Consider the following 21,687-nt stretch of genomic DNA (forward strand, 5'->3'; position numbering starts at 1 on the left):
CCCGCCTTCTAAACTGTGCTTCCCCCACAAACCTGCCCCAGGCACAAAGCTGCACTTTTCCACACATGCGTTCTTGGACATCCCTTATCTGAAGCAGCATAAAAGAAGCGAGGCTGCTTTGTCAGGATGAAAATATCTCGTAGCGACCGGCACACCGAAGGGCAGGGAGCGGCCCTGCCCAGCGCGGTGCTGGTGGGGCCCTGGGCTGGTGTGTCCCCCCAGGATCACTAATGCTAAAAAAATCCATTTGTGCTCAGAGGTTTGCTATTTTAAAGCCCCTTCCCCGGGTGGTGGAGGGTGGCGGCCGTGGACCTGCGGGCCTGGCTCTGCCCCGGGGGGAGGCAGTGACCCCCCGCTAGGCTCCGTGCGCCAGGTGGGGGCTGCTCGGGCACCCGTCAAGGCAGCAGAAGGGCAGGAGCAGAAGGGCAGGAGCAGAAGGGCAGGAGCAGAAGGGCAGGAGCACCTCCAAGGGCAGGAGCAGAAGGGCAGCTCGGCACGGCACGGCACACACGGCATGGCACGGCACGGCACGGCACGGCACAGCACGGCACAGCAGCACCTCGTTGGGTGCAAGCAGCCACCTGCCCTGGGGGGGGACACCCTGGGGACCGTGTCATGTTGGGGAATGTGACGCTCTGGGGGCCGTGACGCTCTGGGGACTGTGCCACCACGAGCACAGGGTGCCAGGAGCACGGGCTGGTGCCTCTCCCTGCTGCCGTCCCATCTACTGTGGTGGCCTCAGGTGTGAGGGCAGCAGGTGACGGCCTCGCCATGGGGACATGAGTACTGGGGCAGGGGCTACGCTGGGGGAGCTGTGCGGGGGCAGCCTGGACCCCCCCAGGGTCTTGGAGACTGGCAGGGTCTTGGGGAGCACCCAGGGAGCCAGACCCCCACATCTGCAGTGCCTTTGGGGTGCCCACAGGGTGGGCAGCTGGTGGTGATGCAGAGCCTGGTGGGCAGATGGTGGGTGCTCGGACAGCCAGAGCAGGGGGCCCGGGGATCTCAGAGGTGCCCTGGACCCACTGGAGCCCTTCAAGCACCCCAGACCCTCGCCTTGCATCCATCCCCATCCCCATATATCCCCCAGTGCAGCGCCCTGCTCTCTCCCACCTCCCCATTTCCCACTCCCACCAAGGCACGGGCGAGCTGGGTGCTTGTGCTTTTATTGCTGGGCTGGGGGGGCCGGGGAGCCGGGGTGCCGTGGGGTCCTCCACCACCGTCACACAGGAGGAGCATCCAGCCAGCCAGGACGTCAGCGCTTGGAGAAATCCCCCCCTGTGGGACAGCGGGGTGAGGAGGGGCCCGGGGATGGAGCGAGGGGGTCCCAGAGCTGCTCAGGACCCCCACGCCAGCCCCCCAGTCCCCCTCACCCTGGCAGCTGCTGCACTCGCAGCTGTGGATGACGGGCAGCACCACCGGCTCCACCGTGCCGCCGGCGCAGGGCAGGCTGAGGATGCGGACGGGGCTGGTGGGGTCCAGGCGGTAGCTGCAGCACTCGCACAGCGTCTGCAGGTACGGCTCCTGCGCAGCGGCACCGTCACCGGGCTGCGTGCACCCCGAGACCCCCAGCACCACGAGGGGGGCACCCCACTGGTGCCCGGCGCTGCCCCGGGCTCACCTCGGGGGTGACGGCGGTGCGGGAGCGGCAGCGCCCGCTGCAGTAGCTGACCTCCACCCTGGGCAGGGAGCAGGGCCCCTTGGTGATGTTGCGCAGCTCAGTGAAGCGCTGGCACATGGAGGATGGCTCCTCTGCAAGGGGCGGGGGGGCAGAGCTGTAGCACCCCCATGGCCGCCTGGCCAGCCCCACCTGGGTGGGGGGTCCCCAAGAGTTGGGGCAGAGCCGGGGGGGGTGTTCCCTGGGAGGCCCTTACCCAACCATTCCATCCTGCAGACGGGGCAGCAGCGTCCTGGCTCCCGCACCTTCACCTCGCCCTGCAGAGACAGCGGCATCAGCCTCTCCCGGAGCCCTGGGGGGGCAGCTGGGGGGCAGCAGGGGGGGCTGCTGGGGGGCAGCAGGGGGGCTGGGGCTGTACCTCGGGGCAGGAGAGTGGGGGGCAGCCATCTGTGCAGGCAGCCCTGCCGTCCACGCAGCGGCACCTCGCGCACTCCTCCTGCCACTCACTGCCAGGCTGGGGGGGGGGGGGGGGGGGGAAGAGGGTGAGCACAGCGAGGTGGGGGGGTCCCCGGGCTCCCGCAGGCTCCCCCAGGCACCCGCAGGCACCGCAGGCACCGCAGGCACCGCTCACCTCGTGGAGCTGCCCCCGGTGCAGGCACTCGCAGAGCGCGGCGGGCACGCAGCGGCCGCTGCTGTTGCGGTAGCGGCCGGGCTCGCAGGCACAGCCGGGGGCCGGGGCCGCGCTGCAGCCGGGGGGGGCCTCACCGGGGATGTCCGTGCAGCTCTGATCGCAGCCTGGGGGCACCCCGGGGCCCTGCACCCTGGGGTCCTGCCAGCGCTCACCCTCCGGGCAGGCTGGCGGCGGTGCAGGACACGTCACCGGTGGTGCAGGACATGTCACCGGCACTGGCCGCGCGCTGGCCCTGCCCTCGGGCACGTGGCAACCGGAGAGGCTCAGCCGGAGGCAGACAAACCCACCCGGGTGCTTGGGCACTGCCAGCGCTGCCACCTCTGCGGTAGCCCCCGCCAGGGCTGGCATCCCACAGGCGACAGCTCTGCCCCTTCCCTCGCTGCCCCCTCCATGCCCCCATGGCTGGGTGAGACCTCGGGGAGCATTGTCCCCATAGCCGGACCCACCGTGGTGCCTTGTCCCCCCCCCCCCCCAGCCACCTCCCAGGGACGTTTGGGGGCACTCACCGCAGTCGGGGAGGTGGCAGGGAGCCCGGCGCAGCGGGGGCCCCAGGCACTCTGCCCCCTCATAGAGGCGCTGCCGGAGCGGGTGCCTGCGGGAGAGCCGCTCGCCCGCCCCGCACGTCACCGAGCAGGGGGACCAGGGCGACCACGGGGACCACAGGCAGTCCACTGCGGGGGGGGGGGGCGAGCAGGGCCCGGCTGTGGCACGGGGACCACGGCACGGGCACGGGGACAGGGACAGAGGGTGTTCTCTCACCACTGCAGTCCTCCTGGGAGCAGTTGAAGGTGCCGCGGAGGCAGGTGCTGCGGACAGAGTGGGGCTCAGAGCCCACCCGGACCCAACGTGGGTCTCGGGGGGGGGGGCAGCGTGGGGCGCGGGGGCACCCACCAGCTGTTGCAGCGGTGCTGCAGGCGGCTGCCCGGCGCGTGCTCCTGCTCCTGCTCCTCCCGCGAGAGGTTGAGCGCCCAGGGCACGGTGGGGTCCAGCACGCAGCGGCACTCCTCGGGGGGCACGCAGGCGCCGTCCTGCAGCACCTGCGGGTGACCGGGGACCCTGAGGCTGCTGCCCTGACCCCAGCCCATGTTCCCCGTGCCCCCGGGGGCTGTGGCACGGCCCCACCTGTCCGGGCGGGCAGGCGCAGCCGGGCTGGCAGGGCTGCTGCAGGCACTGCGTCCCCGGGCGGAGGTGGGCGCAGGCGTGGGGGCAGGCGTTGGCGCAGTCCCCGTACACCTGGCTGCGGGGACACTCTGCGGGGCAGGGATGGGGGCTGGTGTCAGTGGGGGCGGGCAGATCCCACCGCCCCCGACCCCACCGCCGTTCCAGAGCCAGCCCCATCCCCTGGGACCCTCCGTAGGGTGCCCACGCTGGGGCTGCCCTACCCGGCGTGCAGTTGCGGGCGTTGCAGACGCGGTGCTGCTGCAGCACTGGGACCGGGCACGGCTCCTCCTCGCCTGCCAGCAGCTCCCGGCGCCGCTCCGAGCTGCCCCCTCCGCAGCTGGCACTGCAGGGGCTCCAGGGGGACCAGGGGCTCAGCTGGCACCCGTCTGCGGGGCGGAGAGGGGGGTCAGTGCCACCCCTACGCCCTGCCAGGCCCTGCCGGTGCCGGTGCCGATGCTGGGGGTGCCGACGGGCGCTCACCGGGGCAGGGCTGGGGGCTGCACTCGGCCGTCTCCTGGGTGCCGGTGTCCGCGCAGGGCACCCCGCCGGGGCTCGGCAGGCAGGCGCGGTGCCGGGAGGTGCGGCCGCCCCCGCAGGTGCTGGAGCAGGGGCTCCAGGCAGACCAGGGCCCATAGGATGGGCACGCCAGCACCGGGCACGCCAAGGTCCCGTTCACACAGGTGCTGAAGGGGAAGAGGGGCTGGGTGAGGAGGGGGCCCGAGCCCAAGGCCAGGGCATTCAGTGCCCCCCGCTCGCCCTTGGGCTGCGTGACGGGCACGGCGCAGTCCTGCCCGTGTCCCCCCCACTGTCCCCTGCCCCCCGGCACCCACCAGTTGTGGCACTCCACCTCGGCTGCCTCCCCTGGCCAGACCTCGTGGGTGCTGTTGGCCCCGGGCAGCCCGCAGCGACATTCGGCGACGGGCACGCACACCCCGTCCTGCAGCAGCTGCCCCGGGGGGCACCGGCACCCTGCAGGGACAGGAGGAGCCGTGCACCCATGGGTGCTGCGAGCACCCGGCAGGAAGGGTGCAGGGATGCATGGGTGGTTGCTGAACACAGGCTGCACGGGGGTGGGGGGGGTGCGTACCTGGCTTGCAGCCCCCCTGCACGCACTCCACGTGGTGCCAGAGGTCGGCGCAGGCGCGGGGGCACTCGTTGGCACAGGGGGCAGCGAGCGCCTTGCCCCGGTCCTCGCACACCTCCCCTGGGGGCAGCGGCCGGGTGTTGGGGGGCGGCTGGGGGCAGCCCCTGGGGGGGGGCCAGGGGGTGGGATGGGATGGGATGGAATGGGGATGGGATGGGGATGGGATGGGATGGGATGGGATGGGACAGGATGGGATGGGATGGGATGGGATGGGATGAGATGGGGATGGGGATGGGGATGGGGATGGGATGGGGATGGGGATGGGATGGGGATGGGGATGGGGATGGGATGGGGATGGGGATGGGGATGGGGATGGGGATGGGATGGGATGGGATGGGATGGGATGGGATGGGGATGGGGATGGGATGGGGATGGGATGGGGATGGGATGGGACGGGATGGGATGGGGATGGGGATGGGATGGGGATGGGGATGGGATGGGGATGGGATGGGACGGGATGGGATGGGGATGGGGGTGTTACCTGGGCAGACGGCAGTGTTGCAGCTCTCGCTCTGGGAGCTTGCCCCCGGGCACTGCCCGCTGCCCGCTGGGTTCTGGAGGTGGCGGTGTCGCAGGCGGAAGCCCCCGCTGCAGGGCTGCTGGCAGGGCCCCCAGGGCCCCCAGGGGCTCCAGAGGCAGAGCTCTGTGGGACATGGGCGTCACCTACCTGCAGCGGGGGTCCCTCATCCCCACACCCTGCAGCACCCCCGGTACCTTGGCAGACGGGGGGGTCCGGGCAGAGCCGCTCCTGCCGCAGCTCAGCTGAGCAAGCAGCCGCGTCCCCGGCCCAGGGCAGGCCGGTCTCGGGGTCCAGGCAGGCTCGGTAGCGGTGCTGCAGCGAAACCTGGGGCACGGCGTCCCCCGGGGCCTCCTCGGGCTGGGGCAGGAGCCGCGCGGGCAGGGGCAGGCAGGGGCTGCAGGGCGCCCACTCCGACCAGGGGCTCAGCGGGAGTAGCCCTGCCGGGACACGGGGGATGCTGGGCAGGCAGGAACCCCCAGGGTGCCCCCGAGGGGACGTGGGACCACGGGCACAACCCATGGGGCAGGAGGGGCCGGGGGTCTCATCCCAGCGCGGGGGGCACACTCACCCTGGCAGCCCTCGCTGCTGCACCGCAGGGCCCCGTCCTGGCACACGCTGCGAGGAAACAGCGGTGAGCTCCCGGCACCTCCGGCCCCCCGTGTGTGGGGGCGACCCCCCGGCCCCCCAGCGGCCCTCTCACCACTTCTTGCAGCCCAGCAGGACGATGCTCCCTGGAGCCAGGGCCACGGGGCCGCTGGAGCCGTTGGCGTGAAGGCAGTCGCACTGCTCGGGGGGCACGCAGGCTCCGCGCTGCTCCAGCAGCCCCTGCCAGGACACAGGGACGTGGAGGGGGGGCAAATGGTGTGTGCCCTCAGCACCCCCACAGCATCCCCACAGCGTCCCCATAATGTCCCCGCGGCATCCCCACAAAGTCCCCGCAGCGTCCCCGCAGCCATCCATTTGCGCCCAGGGCTCGCTGCGGGCACCAGGCTCCTCCTGAGCCCTCCCTGACCCCACAGGCTTCAGAGCCCACCAGGGTGGCGCCCACCCCACAAGACCCAGCCCGGCCTCGCCCCTTTCTGCCCTTGCCTGGGGGCAGAAGCAGCCGGGCAGGCAGCGGGGCAGGGCCGGGCACAGCGGCGGGCGCTGCAGGGAGGAGCAGAGCCGGGCACAGGGGGGGCCGCAGGGCTGGAACTCGAAGGGGGGCTCACAGCCGGCTTCTGCAGGGAGAGGAGAAGCTTCGGACACCCCCGGAGGCACCAGGATGGGCAGGGGCAGGGCAGGAGGCAGGGGCAGGCGGGTTTGGGGAGGGTGACGGCGCCGGGCAGTGCCAGCGCAGGAGGTCCCCACCAGCCCCCTCCTCACCCGAGCACCCCGAGGTGTCGCAGTCGCGGAGCTCCCCGTCCAGCCCCGCGCAGGTGCCGGGGCCGTGCCGGTGCCGGTGCCGGTGCTGCAGGGGGGAGCTACAGGAGCAGGGGCTCCAGGGGCTCCAGGTGCTCCAGGAGCACTCGTCTGGGGCAGAGAGGGGACCAGGGATGAGGGCTGGGCACGGGCCCACCGCCCCCTGCCCGTGCCTGCCCCCCTACCTGGGCAGGGCTGCAGGTAGCAAGCCTCCAGCTCCCGGCGCGGGCTGGCTCCAGTCCCAGTGCTGTCGTTGCAGGGGGCACCGGGGGTCCCGGCGGTCGGGCAGGGGCAGGAACCCTCCCGGGTGGCCAGGCCGGTGCCGCAGGTCTGGGAACAGGGGCTCCACGCGCCCCACGTGCACTGCTCGGGCCCTGGGATGGCAGGGTGGCACGTCACAGGGCACGGTGTCCCTCGGTCCCCTCCGTCCCCCTCCTGGCCCCAGGAGGCTGGCGGGGGGCTGGGGCTTTGCACCCAGGGGTGCGCAGCACTCACCGGCACAGGAGGCGTCCTCGCAGACCGTGCCCTCCGGGGTGCAGGTGCTGCGGGAGGGGATGGGGGGGGTGGGTGCCACAGGAAGGGGGTGCCCACGGGGCAGGGGGTGCCCAAGGGGCAGGGGGTGCCTACGGGACAGGGGGTGCCCGCAGGGCAGGGGGTGCCCAAGGGGCAGGGGGTGCCCACGGGACAGGGGGTGCCCATGGGGGAAGGGGTGCCCACAGGACAGGGGGTGCCCATGGGACAGGGGGTGCCCATAGGGGAAGGGGTGCCCACGGGGCAGGGGGTGCCCATGGGGCAGGTCACGCAGAAGCAGCCCCAGCCCCTCCTGGCCCCCTGCCCACGAGGACACTGACCACTGCTGGCACTCGCCCTGCCGCCACGTGTCCCCCAGGCGCCTCTCCCAGCCCTCCTGGGGGCACAGGGGCGGGCAGGGCCCCGCCGCGCAGCCCCGGCTCTCCACATGCTCCCCCCGGCACTCCTCGTCCCACGAGCCTGACGCGGGGGTCCTGCCAGGGGACAAAGCGGGGGGGACGCGTGGGTGGCAGGTCCCTGACACCGCCTCGCACGGTCCCCGTGGGCCACGTCCCCACCTGAAGCGCGTCTGCCGGCCGTCCCCGCAGGTGACGCTGCACGGGGACCAGCGGGACCAGCGGCTCCAGGGGCAGTGCGGTGGCGGGCAGGGGCGGTCGGTGCAGCGCAGGCGGCCCTCCCGGCACGTGCAGTTGTTGCAGCCGTCGTGGTGGGTGCTGCCCGGCACCCAGCTGTGGCCCCGGGCATCGGTGCACTCGCAGTGCGCGGGGGGCACGCAGCCCCCATCCTGCTCCAGCGTGCCTGCGGGCGGGCAGCGTCAGCGCGTGGCCACGCCAGGCTGGGCATTGCCGCGTGCGTGTGCGTGTGTGTGTGCGTGTGCACTGTGTGCTCTGTGTGCAGCTCAGCCTTTGGCAGGATGTGCCCAGACCCGTGCAGGCAGCTCTCCATGAACGCCTGTTTGCAGTGCGCGCACGGCACCACACGGTGCGTGCACATCCAGCAGGCACCAAGGGCACCCCACAGCCCCGGGGGGGGGGGGGAGGGGGCCAGGCTCTGCTCCCCGGCACCCCCCCAGGCCAGCACTCACCGTTGGGGCAGCGGCAGCCGGGCTCGCAGCGCTCCTCGTCCCCGCAGGCGATGCCCTCCTGCAGGTCCTCGCAGCGCCGGGGGCAGCGGCTGGCACAAGCCACCAGGGCCATGCCAGGGGGGCAGCCGGCCCCTGGGAGGGGGGCACCCATCAGCATGGCACCAGGGTGCCCGTCCCCATCCCCGACCCCCCGCGCTCCCTACCGCAGGGCTGGGGGTTGCAGAGGCGCAGGTGGTGCCGCTCGCCCGGGCAGCGCTGCCCCCCGTTCTTGGGGGGGGGACGAGTGCAGGAGCGGGAGCGCACAGCGCGGCCCCCCCCGCACGTCCGGTCGCAGCGGGACCAGGGGCTCCACGCCGACCAGGCGCCGTCCACTGCCACCGGCGGGGACACGAGGGGACGGGCGTCACACCCAGGTGCCGCGGGGGCTGGTGCCCAGCCAGGGCCAGGCAAAGCCCCCAGGGTGCTGGGGACCTTCCCTGGGGTGCTGGGGACCCCCCCGATGCCGCTGCTCCCCACCTTTGCAAGCCTGGAGGTTGCAGAAGCGGCGCTGCACGTAGGCGCTGAGGATGCCCGGGCACCAGCGGCCCCCCGTGCCGGGGGGGCTGTATGCGCGCAGGCGCTGCTGCAGCCCCACGCCGCAGCTGCGGGAGCACTCGGCCCACGGACCCCACGGCGTCCACGAGCAGTTCAGGCCGGCACAGTCCTCGCCCTGGCATGGGGGGGCGTCTGTGGGGACACGGGGACGAGGGGCATGGCACCACCCGCGGCTGCGCCACTGGATGGTGGCAGCCCCAGCCCCCGGGCAGGGGCGCAGAGGATGGTGCCCAGCCCCCGGGCAGTGGGGCACAGCCCCAGCCCCTGGGCGGCGGGGCAGGGCACGGCCCCAGCCCCACCTGAGCAGTGCGGCAGGTTGCAGGGCTGCTCCTGGAAGCTCTCCCCGCTGCAGTTGGCGGCCCCGGTGCAGAGGCGCTCGCGGGTCTTGGTGGCCGGGCGCTCGGGGCGGGTGCAGGTTTTGGAGCAGGGGCTCCAGGGGGACCAGGGGCCGAAGCCCTCCTCTTCCTCAGCACCTGCCCAGGATGGGGGGGATGAGGGGGGCTGGGAGCAGGGCCAGGGCTTGCCAGGAGTGTGAGGCCCCCCCTGGTGCCAGAACCCCCCCAGGCAGGGAGGGAGCTCCAGGGAGGGGACCCCACCATGCCCAGGGCAGCGAGACCCCCCCACGGCACAGCCCTCACCTGGGACACTGGGGCTGGGCTCCTTCGTGGGGACGGCCACAGCTGCAGGGAGCAGAGCAGGCGGTGACACCCCCGCACCCCAACTCTGTGCCCACATGGATCCGGCCCCAGTGGGGCAGCTGGGGCAGGGCGAGGGGAGGGGGCTGTGACCCCCGTCAAGGCAAGGGGAGGGGGCTGTGACCCACCCGGGCACTCGGGGCTCTGGCAGTACTTGCTGTCGGAGCGGGGCCCGGCGCAGTCCCGGCCCCCCCGGGCAGGCGAGGGGCTGGTGCAGCCCCGCTGACGGGTCCTCACCCCCAGGCCCCCACAGCTCCGTGAGCAGCTGCTCCAGGGGCCCCAGGGTGCGAAGCCCCCGTCCCGCGGGCACAGGGGCTGCGAGCAGTTCAGCCGGCCGTGGAGGCAGGTGCTGGGCGAGAAGGGGCAGGGTGAGACCGGGAAGTGGCAGGGGAAGGGGATGGGATGGGGATGGGGATGGGGATAGGAGCAGGGGATGGGGATGGGGATGGGGATGGGGAGGGGAGCAGGGTGCGTGGGGAGGGGTCCCACGGCACTCACCAGGTGATGCAGGGGGAGTGGAGGGTGCTGCCGGGAGGCACCTCCTGGTCCAGCGTGAGGGGCGGCCCCTGGGTGCCCAGGAGGGTGGGGGCCTCCTGGGGGTCTGCGGAGCTGTTCTGGAGCTCCCGCAGGACCTCGGCCGTCAGCACGCAGGGGCACTCCTGCATAGGGCATGAGCATCGTGCCCACAACCACAGGGAGCCCCCATGGCACCGGGGAGCACCCAGAGCCCTGGGCACCCACTTCCAGAACCACCCCAGGAGCAGGGGAAGCAGGAGAAGCTCACACCACGAGGCTGGGTGCAGTGGAGAGGCTGCACCCATGGGTGCCCAGGCAGCGCAGGGAACACGGCCAGGGCTGGCAGGGGTGGGGAAGGGGCACGGGACCCCCGGGTGCCGGGAGGGGGTGAGGGCACTCACCTGCAGGCACTGTCCGCGGTGCAGCAGGGTGCCGGCGGGGCAGTGGCAGCCCTCCTGGCACCCCCCGGGGAAGCAGGCGATGCGGCCGGCGAGGTGGGCGCAGCTGTAGGGGCAGCCCTCGCCCGGCTGGCACTCGCGGTACAGCCGCCCCGGTGGGCAGCCCGCCTCTGTGCGGGGACGGGGCTGAGGGCGGCTGCACCCATGGGGGTCCTGGAGCTGCCGTGCCCTCCCCACCGCGCCAGCACCCGCAGCCCCAGCTCGTGCGCAGGGGCGTGGTTTGCAGGTGCCACCCCGTGCCCCTCCATCCACCCCGTGCCACCCCTTCCCGTTAATGCCACCCCAAGGACCCCATGACACCCTGTACCCCTCCATCCACCCTGTGCCACCCCATCCACTCCGTGCCACCCCAAGGAGCCCATGTGCCACCCCATGCCCCTCCATCCACCCCGTGCCACCCTTTTCAATTAATGCCACCCCAAGCACCCCACGCCACCCTATGCACCCCACACAACTCCACCCCCCCCCACCCATCGCACCACGCTGCTCCATCCCCTCCGTGCCACCCCGAGGACCCCAGGGCATTGCAGGGCGCTGGGGCAGGGCACGGCACTCACCCCGACACACGTGGGTGTTGCAGGTCTTGCTCTGCAGGGCCAGCCCCGGGCACCCCCCCGGGGGGGGGCAGTCGCGCTGGCGGAGCTGCTCCCCCCCGCCGCAGGAGACGCTGCAGGGCCCCCACGGGGACCACTCGCCCCACGGCTCCTCTTCTGCAGGACAGGGGAAGCAACGTGGGGGGGCGGGGGGACCCCGACCGCCCTGGTGGTGGGGATGTGACCAGCACGGCCCTGCTCGCTGTGCCAGCACCAATGGTGGCACCAGCACCCCCACCCCATGGGGAAAGAGCCCTGGGCAGGACCCAGCTGGATCACCCACACCGCACCGCACCGCACCATGCGGCACTGCACTGCACCGCTCAGCGCTACGTCGCGCTGTGTGGCACCGCACTGCAACGGGTGGAACCACGCTGCACTGCTCAGCCCTGCACCACGCTGTGCCACACAGCACCACGGGGCACTGACTGGCAGCTCGTGGCACGGCACGGCACGGCACGGCACTGCACCGTGCTGCATGGCACGGCACGGCACTGCACAGCACCGTACCACACGGCACAGCACCGCACAGCACCGCACTGCATGGCACGGCATGGCACCGCCCAGCAGGGCAGCACATTGTGCCACGCACAGTCCTACAGGCATCCCCGCCCCGTGCCACCCTGCACACCCTATGCCGGCCTGTGCACCCCATGTACCCCATGCACCCCGTGTACCCCATGAACCCCACGCACCCCATGTGTCCTGTGCCCCCCCAGCCGTGCCGGTGTCCTCACCTGGGCAGCCCTCGGTGGCGGGGCAGGGCCGCTGGCGCTGGCTGTGCCCGGGGCAGCCCCGGCCCCCGTGCTGTGGCGCGGGGTTGCTGCACTGCCGGGAGGCGGCCTGGGTGCCAGCGCGGCAGCCGGGGGAGCAGCGGGACCAGGGCCCCCACGGGCTCCAGCCCCCGTCCACGCGGCACTCGGGGTCGGCACGGCACCGCAGCGCCCCTGCCTCACACGTGCTGGGGGACGGGGGGGGACAGGGGTCAGGGCTGGTGGTGGGGGCTCCTCACGTGCCACCCCCGTGCACTGGGATGGTCCCGTGGGGTTCCCGATCGGGGCTGGGTGTGGGGACGGGGGCACTCACCAGTTCTGGCAGGGTCTCTGCAAGGTCTCGCCAGGCTGCAGCTCCTGCATGGGGGCTGCCCCGTCCCAGCCCCAGGCGCTCCCCTCCTCGGGGGTCCCTGCGGGGGGGGGGGGTGCAGGCATGTGTCACACCCTGGTGCAGGGCCACTGAAGCCCTTGGCCCCAGTCCCATCTGGCCCAGCACCTCCTGTGCCCTGCCTGTGTCCTTGGCATATCCCTGTTCCTGTGCCCCTGCCACCCCATTAGCACCCTGTACCCCATCCCTGTTGCCCCATGGCACCCTCCACCCCATCCCCATCACCCTATACACCCTGTACCCCATCCCCACAACCCCAGGCACCCCGCACCCTATCCCCATCACCCTATTACACCCTGTACCCCATCCCTGCCACCCCACAGCGCCCTGCGCCCCATCCTTGCCATTTGTCAGCACCCTGTACCCCATCCCAAGCACCCCACAGCAACTTGTACCCCATTCCTGTCACCCTATTGCACCCTGTACCCCATCCCTGACACCCCAGGCACCCTGCACCCATGCCCACCATCCAGCGGCACCCAGCGCCTGCCCCCCCTCTTCCACCCCATCCCCGCACCCCGTGGGCAGCGGCAGCGCTGCGGGGGGACGCAGGCACCATCCTGCAGCAGCAGCCCGGGGGGGCAGGCGCAGGCGGGCTGGCAGCGGGGCCCGTCCAGGCAGGCCGTGTCCTCCCGCAGGTCCGCGCAGGAGCGGGGACAAGGCTTGCCGCAGGCGAAGGCCACCAGGTCCCCGCCGCACCCTGCGGGGAGCGGACACGTCCCAGGGGGCCAAGGACGGGGCACGCCTGGCCCCACCAGGGCGGGGTCTGGGCAGGGGTCCGGAGAGGGGTCTGAGGAGGGGTCCGTGCCCCCCGGCACCCCACAGCCTCACCTTGGCAGCCGCTGGCACTCCGCGGGCAGGGTCGGCTCTGCCGCGCCTCGCCGGCACAAGGCTGGCCACCGAAGCGTGCCGGGGGCCCGGAGCAGGTGCGGGTGCGCAGCGCCTGCCCCCCGCAGCCCCCGCACTGTGACCACGGCCCCCAGGCTCCCCAGGCACCATCCTCTGTGAGCAGGAGAGAGACGGGCGCTGAGCCACGGGGTCACCCCGCACTGCGCACCCAGTGCCCCCCACCCTGACACCCACCGGGACAGGGGGGGACACTGGGGCACTCCTTGCGCTGCAGCTGGGTCCCGGCGTCCCCGAGCCCCTCCTGCCCCCCGGGGCAGCCCGGGCCCCCCTGCTGCGGTGCGGGGCAGGAGCAGGCGCGGTGCCGCGTGGCGGCCTCCTCACCGCAGGTCCTCGAGCACGGCGTCCACGGGGACCACTCGCACCAGCCGCCGGGCACTGCAGGGCGGGGGGGGGCGTTTGTGGTGTCCCTTGTGTGGGGACAGCCCCGTCCCCGTCCCTCGCCCCATGTGGGGCACCCACCAGGGCAGGGCAGGCCGGTGCAGAGCAGCTTCCCCCGGGTGCAGGTGCTGCGGGGCAGAGCAGAACAGTGGGGAGCGGGGATGGGGATGGGATGGGATGGGGATGGGATAGGATGGGATGGGATGGGGATGGGGATGGGATGGGGATGGGATGGGATGGGATGGGGATGGGGATGGGATAGGATGGGATGGGATGGGGATGGGGATGGGGATGGGATGGGGATGGGATGGGATGGGAAGGGATGGGGATGGGGATGGGGATGGGGATGGGGATGGGGATGGGATGGGATGGGGATGGGATGGGATGGGAAGGGATGGGGATGGGGATGGGGATGGGGATGGGGATGGGGATGGGGATGGGGGATGGGATGGGATGGGGATGGGGATGGGATGGGATGGGATGGGATGGGATGGGGAGGGGATAGGATGGGGATGGGATGGGGATGGGGATGGGGATGGGGATGGGGGATGGGATGGGGATGGGATGGGATGGGAAGGGATGGGATGGGGGATGGGATGGGATGGGGATGGGGATGGGGATGGGGATGGGGATGGGGATGGGATGGGATGGGATGGGATGGGATGGGGATGGGATGGGATGGGATGGGGATGGGGATGGGGATGGGATGGGATGGGGATGGGGATGGGATGGGGATGGGGATGGGGATGGGGATGGGGATGGATGGGATGGGATGGGATGGGATGGGATGGGATGGGATGGGATGGGGATGGGATGGGATGGGGATGGGGATGGGGATGGGGATGGGGATGGGATGGGGATGGGATGGGATGGGATGGGATGGGATGGGATGGGATGGGATGGGATGGGGATGGGATGGGGATGGGGATGGGGATGGGGATGGGGCGGTCGGGCCCCTCGGGTGCCCCCGCCACCCCCGTCCCATCCCATCCCCGCTGACCAGTTGTTGCAGCCATCCCCGCGGGGCACGCTGTGGCCGGGCCGGTGCCGCTGCCCGGAGCGCAGGTCCAGGCAGCTGCAGTTCTCCGGGGCCACGCACGCCGTGCCCGGCGCGTCCAGCAGCGCGCCCCCGGTGCAGTAGCAGCCAGGCTGGCAGCGCCAGGCGCAGTGCTGGGACAGGCAGCGGTCAGGGCTGGGGACACCGGCAGGGTGGGGGGGGTGGGGGGCTGACCGGGGGGGGGGGGTCACGGCTCACCGAGATGTCATCGCAGGAGCGGGGACAGGGGGGGCCGCAGGGGCTGAACACCGAGCCCGGCACCGCGGCGCAGTCGGGAGCTGCAGCAGGATGGGGACATCAGCATGGGACCCCCTGTTCCCCCCCGGCCCCCCCACCCCAGCCCCGCTCACCGGGGCACTCCTGGGTGCTGCAGGGCTCCAGCTGCGTGGGGGGGCCCTCGCAGAAGTCTCCCTGGCCCTGGGGCACGGGGCTGGAGCAGGCACGGCTCCGGCTGCGCACGCCGGCCCCGCAGCTCCGGCTGCAGCTGCTCCAGGGGCTCCAGGGGCTCCAGCTGCCCGGCCCTGCGGCACGGGGAGTGGCTCAGCACCCGGCACGGCCCCCCCCCGGACCCCGACCCCCCCGGGGGGGCACTCACAGGCACAGGGCTGCAGGACGCAGGGGCGCTCCTCGGACTGCGGCTCGGGGCAGGGTGCCCCGGGTTGCGGGGTGCAGAAGCGGTACCGGCGCTGGTGGCCAGGCCCGCAGGAGGCCGAGCACTTGCTCCAGGGGGTCCAGGGGGTCCAGGGGGTCTGGGGCTCACCCTCTGTCCCGGGCAGGGGGCATCAGCGTGGGCCCCGGGTGGGGAGGTGTGGGGGCACTGGTGCAACCTGGAGCTCGCCTCGGGGCAGGTCCCCCCATTTTGGGACACATCCCTCCATTTTGGGGCAGATTCCCTCCCCTCCTCCCCCATTTTCGGGCAGACCCTCCCTTTTGGGCGCATCCCCCCATTTTGGGCACATCCCCCCATTTTGGGCACATCCCTCCTTTTTGGGGCACATCCCTCCCTTTTGGGGCAGGTCGCTCCCTTTGGGACAAATCCTTCCCTTTTGGGACAGATCCCTGGACAAAGAGGCAGCCAGACCCCCCCCCACTCCTGTCACCATAACTCCACCGCAGGCACCAGGGCCACCAGCCACAGGGGACAGCAGGGACGGGTCCCCACGGGGCCACCAGGGCAGGGTCGGGGGCTGTCCCTGCAGCCACCCCGTGATGCCCCACGCAGGGAGCACGGCAGGAGCTGGCGGGGGTCTTACCGTCACCACAAGCCACCTGGGAGCAGTTGGTGACCCGGCCGGCGATGCAGGAGCTGGGGACAGAGGGCGGCGGTGGGTGGGGGGGTTGCAGCAGCCGGGTCCCCCCCCCCCGGATGAGCACTGACCAGTTCTGGCAGCCCCGGGGCACGGCGTCCCCGGGCAGGTAGAGCACGCCGTCCAGGGCGCAGGGACATGCCTCCTCCGCCACGCACTCGTCGTTCTGTGGTATGGAGCACCGGGATATGATGCTGGGGGGGTCCCCACCACCCCGTCCCCACCTCCCCGTCCCCGCTCACCAGCAGCAGGGCCCCCGGGGGGCAGGAGCAGCCGGGGTGGCAGTGCCCACTGGCCGTGGGGGCCGCGCTCAGCTCCGCGCATGAGGCCGGGACGTGGGCGCACGGCTGCCACTGCTTGCCGGGGGGGCAGACACCTGGCTCCTCGCCTGCAGGGGGGGGCACAGACACCCCCCTGAGCACCCCCAGCACTGTGGTGGGGTGTCACCGGTGTGCATCTGCCCGACAGCGGGGGGTAGAGGCGGGGGGGGGGGGACACGCTCTGCGCCCCCACCATGCCTGTGGGGAGCAGGGGTGCCCCCAGTGTGCCGCAGCACGGCACGGGGTGACAAGTGCCACAGAGGGTGGGGACAGGGGCTGCTGGGGTGGACAGACAGAGGGGCACGGACAGGACACGGATGGACAGATGGACACGGACGGACGGACGGAGGGGGCTCACCAGGGCAGGGCGCGGGGTTGCAGGTGCTGAACTCGAGGCCGCGCAGGGGGGAGCCACCCCGCGTGCGGTTCCTGTAGCCGCCCCCGCAGGGCACCGAGCACCCCGACCACGGCCCCCACGGCGCCACGGCCCCTGCGCACACGGGGGAGGCTCGGGGTGCTGCCCGGTCCTGCACACCCCCCCCCCCCCGGGGAGAACCCCCCAACAGGGACACCACCAGGAGACACCCACCCGGGGGCACCCATCCCACGGACAACCATCCCGGGGGGTGTCCTCTCTAGGGACACCCACCCAGGAGAAGCCACCCCAGGGACACCCATCCCGGGACACCCACCCCGAGGGACACCCACCCGGGAGCAATAACCCTGGGGGCATCCATGCAGGGACATCCTCACCAGGGACACCCCGGGGACACCAACACCAAAGCCACCCACACAAGGGACACCCACCCAGGGATACCCACCCCAAAACACCCACCTGGGGGGGGGGAGAGGGGCGCACTTCCCAGGGACACCCTCCCCAGGGACACTCGCTGGGGGACACCCACCCTGGGAACAGACACCCCAAGATATGCGTGCATGACACCCATCACCCACCCGGGGACACCCACCCGGGGACACCCACCTGGGGACACCCACGGGGACACCTCCCCATGGCACCCCTCTGGGGACACCCTCCCCGGGGGCCCCGGGGGCTGGGGGCTGCTCACCACGGCAGGGCTGCAGGCTGCAGAACTCCACCTCCATGCTGGGTCCCTGGCAGGGGCGGCCCCCCCCGGCCGGGGGGGGCACAGCAGGCACCCGGTACCGCCGCCGCGTCCCCACGTCGCAGCTGCGGCTGCAGGAGCTCCAGGCCGTCCAGCTGCTCCAGCCGCAGGGCACTGGGGGGGGTTGCGGGGACTCGCTGCACCCGCCCACCCCACTCCCCCCAGCACCAGGAGGCACCGGGACCCCCCCCCCAACCCCTGTGTCCCCCACTGGGCCGGTACCTGGGCAGGGCTCCGTGCCGCACACCATCTCCCCAGCCACGCAGGTGCTGCACGAGAGGGGATGTAAGCAAGGGGATGTAAGTGGAAGTAGGTCTGGACCCCCCGGGACCCCCCCAGACCCCATCCCCGGTGTCACCCCGCACCAGTTGTTGCAGGCGTCGAGGGCGGTGGTGTCACCGGGCTGGTAGAGGCGGCCGCGGTGGTGGCAGAGGCAGCGGCTGGGCGGCACGCAGGTCCCGTTCTGCAGCAGGAGCCCGGCGGGGCAGCGGCAGCCGGGCTGGCACCGCGCGGCACACACCACGCCGGGCCCCAGGTCCCGGCAGAGCCGCGGGCAGGGCCCCCCCTCGCTCCGGCACTCCTCGGCCGTGCGGTACCGCATGCTGCCGGGGCACTGCGCTGCGGGGACAGCGGGCGGCAGGGCTCGGTATCGGCACCCCCCCCCGCCCCGGGGAGCCACAGCCCCGCGTCCCGCCGGGCACCCACCTCCGCAGGGCTGGGCGTTGCAGTCGCGGGTCTGGAGGAGGGGGCCCGCGCACTCGGCCCCCCCGAAGGCGGGGGGGGCACAGGCCCGGCTGCGCGTCTGCACGCCGGCGTCGCAGGGAGCCGAGCACTCGGACCAGGAGGACCAGGGCATCCAGACGCCTGCCACTGCGGGGAGATGGGCTCGTGACCCCCCCCCCTCACCAAACATCCCGGGACCCCCACGTGCAGCAGGGCCTCTCTGGTGGGTCCAGCCTCCCCCAGACCCATGGCTCTGGCGGCACCCAGCAGCCCCCCACACCCTCAGCGTGCCCCAAGCTGGCCGGGGCGCTCACCCGGGCAGGGGGCTGTGTCGCAGGGCTCCTCCTGCTCCCCCAGCCCCGGGCAGGTGCCCGCCGGCCCCGGCCCCTCGCAGTGCCGGAATCGGCGCCGCCGCCCGCGGTGGTCCACGTGGTGGAAGCAGCTCCGGGAGCAGGGGGACCAGGGGGTCCAGGCGCTCCAGCCGCTGCTTGGCTCTGCGGGGACAGACGGACGCGTGGCACTGGAGCAGCCAACGCGGGCACCCCCAAGTCACCCCCATTGGGGGCGGTGTGAGCAGAGGGGACGGCAGCCGTCCTGTCCCCGGGGTGTCAGGGGTCCCTGGAGCAGCCCCCCACCATCGCCGGGGCGCGGGGTGCACGTACCGGGGGCACAGGGCGTGTGGCACTCGCGCACCTCCCGGGCGTCCCCATCGCACGGGGCTCCGCCGTGGGCCGCTGCAGGGTTGGAAGGGGACCTGCGGGGATGGCGCTGTGTTGTCCCCTGTCCCCACCAAGCACCGCGGGGCCGGGCCCCCTCCCCAGCCCCACACCTGAACCTCTCCTGCGTCCCCACGCCGCAGCTGCGGTCACAGGGGGTCCACGGCGACCAGGCGGACCAGCCGCAGGCGACGGGACAGGCCAGGTCCTCGCACGTCACCGCCCCGTCCAGGCACACGCTGGGGACAGAAGCTGGGCTCAGCCACGGGGACAGGGACGAGGAGCGGCCACGGGGCAGCACGTGGCAGGCAGGGCGCAGGCAGGGCAGGGGACGCGTCGCTGCTGCTCACCACTGGCTGCAGTTGTCCCTCAGGAAGACGTGGCCGGGCGGCCAGCGCTGCTGGCCCAGGTGACAGTGGCACTGGCTGGCGTTGACACAGGCGCCCTCCTGCAGGAAGAGCCCCGGCGGGCACCGGCAGCCTGCCCGGTGGCACCGGCTCAGCCCCGCTGCGCCCTCACCGGCACCCCGCGCCGCCCCCAGCCCCGTCGCTCACCCTCCTGGCAGGGGCTCTGGCAGCTCGCGGTGGCACTCAGGTCCCCGCAGGCTTGGGGACAGGGGGGCACCAGGCCCCGCGCGCAGTCCCCTGCCCGCACCAGCACCATCCCGGGGCCGCAGTCTGGGGGGGACGGAGGATGCTGTGAGGGTGGGGTGCTGCCCCGCGCCACCCCCCCACCGCACACGTCCCCGTGCCCCAGCGCAAAGCCCTATCCCCATCGCTGTCCCCATCACCCCCACCTCCATGTCCCCCTCCCGGCGTCCCCCCGTCCCCTACCTTGCGTGTCCCCGCAGGGCTGCAGGTTGCAGGGCTGGCTCTGCAGGGCCTCCCCGGGGCAGGGCTGGCCCCCGTTCTTGGGCGGGGGGTCGGTGCAGCTCCGGGTGCGGCTCCGCACCCCTCCCTGGCACTCGGCATCGCAGGGGGACCAGGCGCCCCACGCAGCCCAGGCGCCGGGCACTGGGGGGCAGCGGGATGGGGGCACTGGGGGCACCCCCTGCCCACCCACCCACATCGCCCCGCCGTGGCCCCGGCCCCCTTCAGCCTGGCCACGCCGTCCTGGCACAGGCTTGGGATGTGACACAACCCCCCGCCATGGCCCCCCCATGTCCCCCGCTCCATCTGCAGGGATGGCCATGCCTGGGGGCTGGCGTGCAGGGATGAGCCTGCCACCGTTCTGAGCCACCATGTCCCCCCACTGTCCCGTGCCACCATGCCCCATCACTACGGGGTGCCGCCGTGTCCCACCACCATGCCTTGCCTCTGTACCCCACCACATTGCCCACCACCCCACCATGCCCTGCCACCACGCACCACCATGGTGTCCCCACCACCCACCCCCACCAACCCACCCAGGACAGGGCCCCCCTCCCCCCCAGCAGCGTGGGTCCCGTGGGGGGCCGGTACCTGGGCAGGCGCGCAGGAAGCAGGAGCGGGTGTCGAGGTGGGGGCGCAGGCAGGTGCCCCCGGGCAGGGCGCCCCGCAGCACGGCCCGCTGGCGGGCGGTGACCCCCAGCCCGCAGGAGCGGCTGCACTCGCTCCAGGCACCCCACGGGGACAGGATGCAGTCAGCTGGCAGGGACAGAGCGGGGTGAGGGCTGCCCCGGACCCTCCCCACGCCTGGGGCTTGTCCCCATGGGGGGGTCCCGCAAGGACAGAGCCTCCGCTCAGCCCTGCTTGGTGTCCCAAGCCCAGTGTCACCAGCCCCAGTGCCACCAGCCTGGAGTCTCCTGGGTTCCCCAAAGGGGCAGAGGGCTGGAGCTGGCCAGGCACAGGATGCTCTGGGATGAAGGGACACCCCTTCCCCATTCCTGTCCCCAATCCCCATCCCCTCAATATCCCTGTCTCTGTCCCTGCATCCCCTTCCTTGTCCCCATCCCAACCCTATCAGCCTGTCCCACTGTGTTTCACCCATCCCACCCCATCCCCATCCCATCCCCACCCCATCCCCACCCCATCCCCATCCCATCCCCATCCCATCCCCATCCCCATCCCCATCCCCATCCCCATCCCCATCCCCATCCCATCCCCATCCCCATCCCATCCCCATCCCATCCCCACCCCATCCCCACCCCATCCCCATCCCACCCCCCCATCCCATCCCCATCCCCATCCCCATCCCATCCCCATCCCCATCCCATCCCCATCCCATCCCCATCCCATCCCATCCCATCCCCATCCCCATCCCCATCCCCATCCCATCCCATCCCCATCCCCATCCCCATCCCCATCCCATCCCATCCCCATCCCATCCCCATCCCATCCCCATCCCATCCCCATCCCCATCCCCATCCCATCCCCATCCCATCCCCCCGCCCAATCCCATCCCAACCCCCCCACGCCCCCCACCCCCCGTCCCCTCGCACCGCAGCCGCTCTCGTCGGAGCCGTCGGCGCAGTCCCGGTGCAGGTCGCAGCGCTTGGCCAGGGCCAGGCACTCGCCGGTGCCGCAGGAGAACTGCTTGGGGGAGCAGGTGGGGGGGGACCCGGGGGGCCAGAGCAGGGGGGCTGGGGGGCTGCTGGAGGTGGGGGGGGTGCCTGTGGGGCGGGCAGGGACAGGGCTCAGCCGGGGGTAGCGGGCAGGGCCGGGGGGCTTGGCACCCCCAGGACCTTTCCGTGTGGGCTCTGCGGAGGCGTGGGGGGGGGTGGGGGGGGCTCACCACAGTGCGCCTCGTCCGAGCCATCCAGGCAGTCGGGCCGCCCGTCGCAGACCACGGCGGCATCCACACAGCCCAGGACATCGCAGGGGAACTGGTCCCGGGGGCACAGGAGCCGGGGCAGGAGCAGCTCTGGGGGGGGGGGGAGACAAGGGGCTGGGGGCGAGCCCCAGGGCAGTGCCTGCTCCCAGTGGCACCTCTGGGCTGTCACCTCCTGCCCCATAAATGCCCGGCCCCGTGGGACCCACCCCATGGCACACCCTGACCCTACACGCTCCCA

The 21,687-nt window shown here is 72.7% G+C and overlaps 1 protein-coding gene across 1 annotated transcript in view; it reads right to left on the reverse strand.

The window, feature by feature from the left end:
* Positions 1-1,155: 1,155 nt before the first annotated feature.
* LOC106046797 (SCO-spondin-like) overlaps positions 1,156-21,687 on the reverse strand; it is a 36,401-nt gene continuing 15,869 nt past the window's right edge. Inside the window, exons 47-107 of the mRNA XM_066991120.1 lie at positions 21,411-21,539; positions 21,118-21,288; positions 20,159-20,323; positions 19,532-19,711; positions 19,253-19,375; positions 19,049-19,178; positions 18,812-18,937; positions 18,645-18,736; positions 18,297-18,476; positions 17,965-18,129; positions 17,625-17,877; positions 17,482-17,528; positions 17,203-17,373; positions 16,494-16,625; positions 16,058-16,203; positions 15,887-15,981; positions 15,768-15,814; positions 15,336-15,346; positions 15,104-15,257; positions 14,859-15,029; positions 14,707-14,786; positions 14,452-14,621; positions 13,533-13,579; positions 13,248-13,448; positions 12,996-13,166; positions 12,682-12,864; positions 12,090-12,186; positions 11,741-11,964; positions 10,968-11,120; positions 10,354-10,520; positions 9,935-10,095; positions 9,565-9,785; positions 9,380-9,421; positions 9,041-9,214; positions 8,664-8,873; positions 8,351-8,518; positions 8,148-8,279; positions 7,621-7,861; positions 7,384-7,536; positions 7,028-7,074; positions 6,718-6,906; positions 6,497-6,643; positions 6,221-6,351; positions 5,832-5,956; positions 5,700-5,746; positions 5,326-5,568; positions 5,093-5,254; positions 4,555-4,671; positions 4,298-4,436; positions 3,948-4,150; positions 3,689-3,853; positions 3,429-3,556; positions 3,198-3,343; positions 3,066-3,112; positions 2,813-2,977; positions 2,247-2,470; positions 2,034-2,129; positions 1,872-1,932; positions 1,619-1,749; positions 1,371-1,521; positions 1,156-1,275 (exon numbers count right to left, since the gene is read on the reverse strand). Coding sequence (XP_066847221.1) covers positions 1,253-1,275; positions 1,371-1,521; positions 1,619-1,749; positions 1,872-1,932; positions 2,034-2,129; positions 2,247-2,470; positions 2,813-2,977; positions 3,066-3,112; positions 3,198-3,343; positions 3,429-3,556; positions 3,689-3,853; positions 3,948-4,150; positions 4,298-4,436; positions 4,555-4,671; positions 5,093-5,254; positions 5,326-5,568; positions 5,700-5,746; positions 5,832-5,956; positions 6,221-6,351; positions 6,497-6,643; positions 6,718-6,906; positions 7,028-7,074; positions 7,384-7,536; positions 7,621-7,861; positions 8,148-8,279; positions 8,351-8,518; positions 8,664-8,873; positions 9,041-9,214; positions 9,380-9,421; positions 9,565-9,785; positions 9,935-10,095; positions 10,354-10,520; positions 10,968-11,120; positions 11,741-11,964; positions 12,090-12,186; positions 12,682-12,864; positions 12,996-13,166; positions 13,248-13,448; positions 13,533-13,579; positions 14,452-14,621; positions 14,707-14,786; positions 14,859-15,029; positions 15,104-15,257; positions 15,336-15,346; positions 15,768-15,814; positions 15,887-15,981; positions 16,058-16,203; positions 16,494-16,625; positions 17,203-17,373; positions 17,482-17,528; positions 17,625-17,877; positions 17,965-18,129; positions 18,297-18,476; positions 18,645-18,736; positions 18,812-18,937; positions 19,049-19,178; positions 19,253-19,375; positions 19,532-19,711; positions 20,159-20,323; positions 21,118-21,288; positions 21,411-21,539 — 8,570 coding nt within the window. The 3' untranslated portion in view covers positions 1,156-1,252. The remainder of the gene's footprint in view (positions 1,276-1,370; positions 1,522-1,618; positions 1,750-1,871; positions 1,933-2,033; positions 2,130-2,246; positions 2,471-2,812; positions 2,978-3,065; positions 3,113-3,197; positions 3,344-3,428; positions 3,557-3,688; positions 3,854-3,947; positions 4,151-4,297; positions 4,437-4,554; positions 4,672-5,092; positions 5,255-5,325; positions 5,569-5,699; positions 5,747-5,831; positions 5,957-6,220; positions 6,352-6,496; positions 6,644-6,717; positions 6,907-7,027; positions 7,075-7,383; positions 7,537-7,620; positions 7,862-8,147; positions 8,280-8,350; positions 8,519-8,663; positions 8,874-9,040; positions 9,215-9,379; positions 9,422-9,564; positions 9,786-9,934; positions 10,096-10,353; positions 10,521-10,967; positions 11,121-11,740; positions 11,965-12,089; positions 12,187-12,681; positions 12,865-12,995; positions 13,167-13,247; positions 13,449-13,532; positions 13,580-14,451; positions 14,622-14,706; positions 14,787-14,858; positions 15,030-15,103; positions 15,258-15,335; positions 15,347-15,767; positions 15,815-15,886; positions 15,982-16,057; positions 16,204-16,493; positions 16,626-17,202; positions 17,374-17,481; positions 17,529-17,624; positions 17,878-17,964; positions 18,130-18,296; positions 18,477-18,644; positions 18,737-18,811; positions 18,938-19,048; positions 19,179-19,252; positions 19,376-19,531; positions 19,712-20,158; positions 20,324-21,117; positions 21,289-21,410; positions 21,540-21,687) is intronic.

The sequence above is a fragment of the Anser cygnoides genome, chromosome 2 (assembly GCF_040182565.1).
Source record: "Anser cygnoides isolate HZ-2024a breed goose chromosome 2, Taihu_goose_T2T_genome, whole genome shotgun sequence".
Classification (NCBI taxonomy): Eukaryota; Metazoa; Chordata; class Aves; order Anseriformes; family Anatidae; genus Anser; species Anser cygnoides.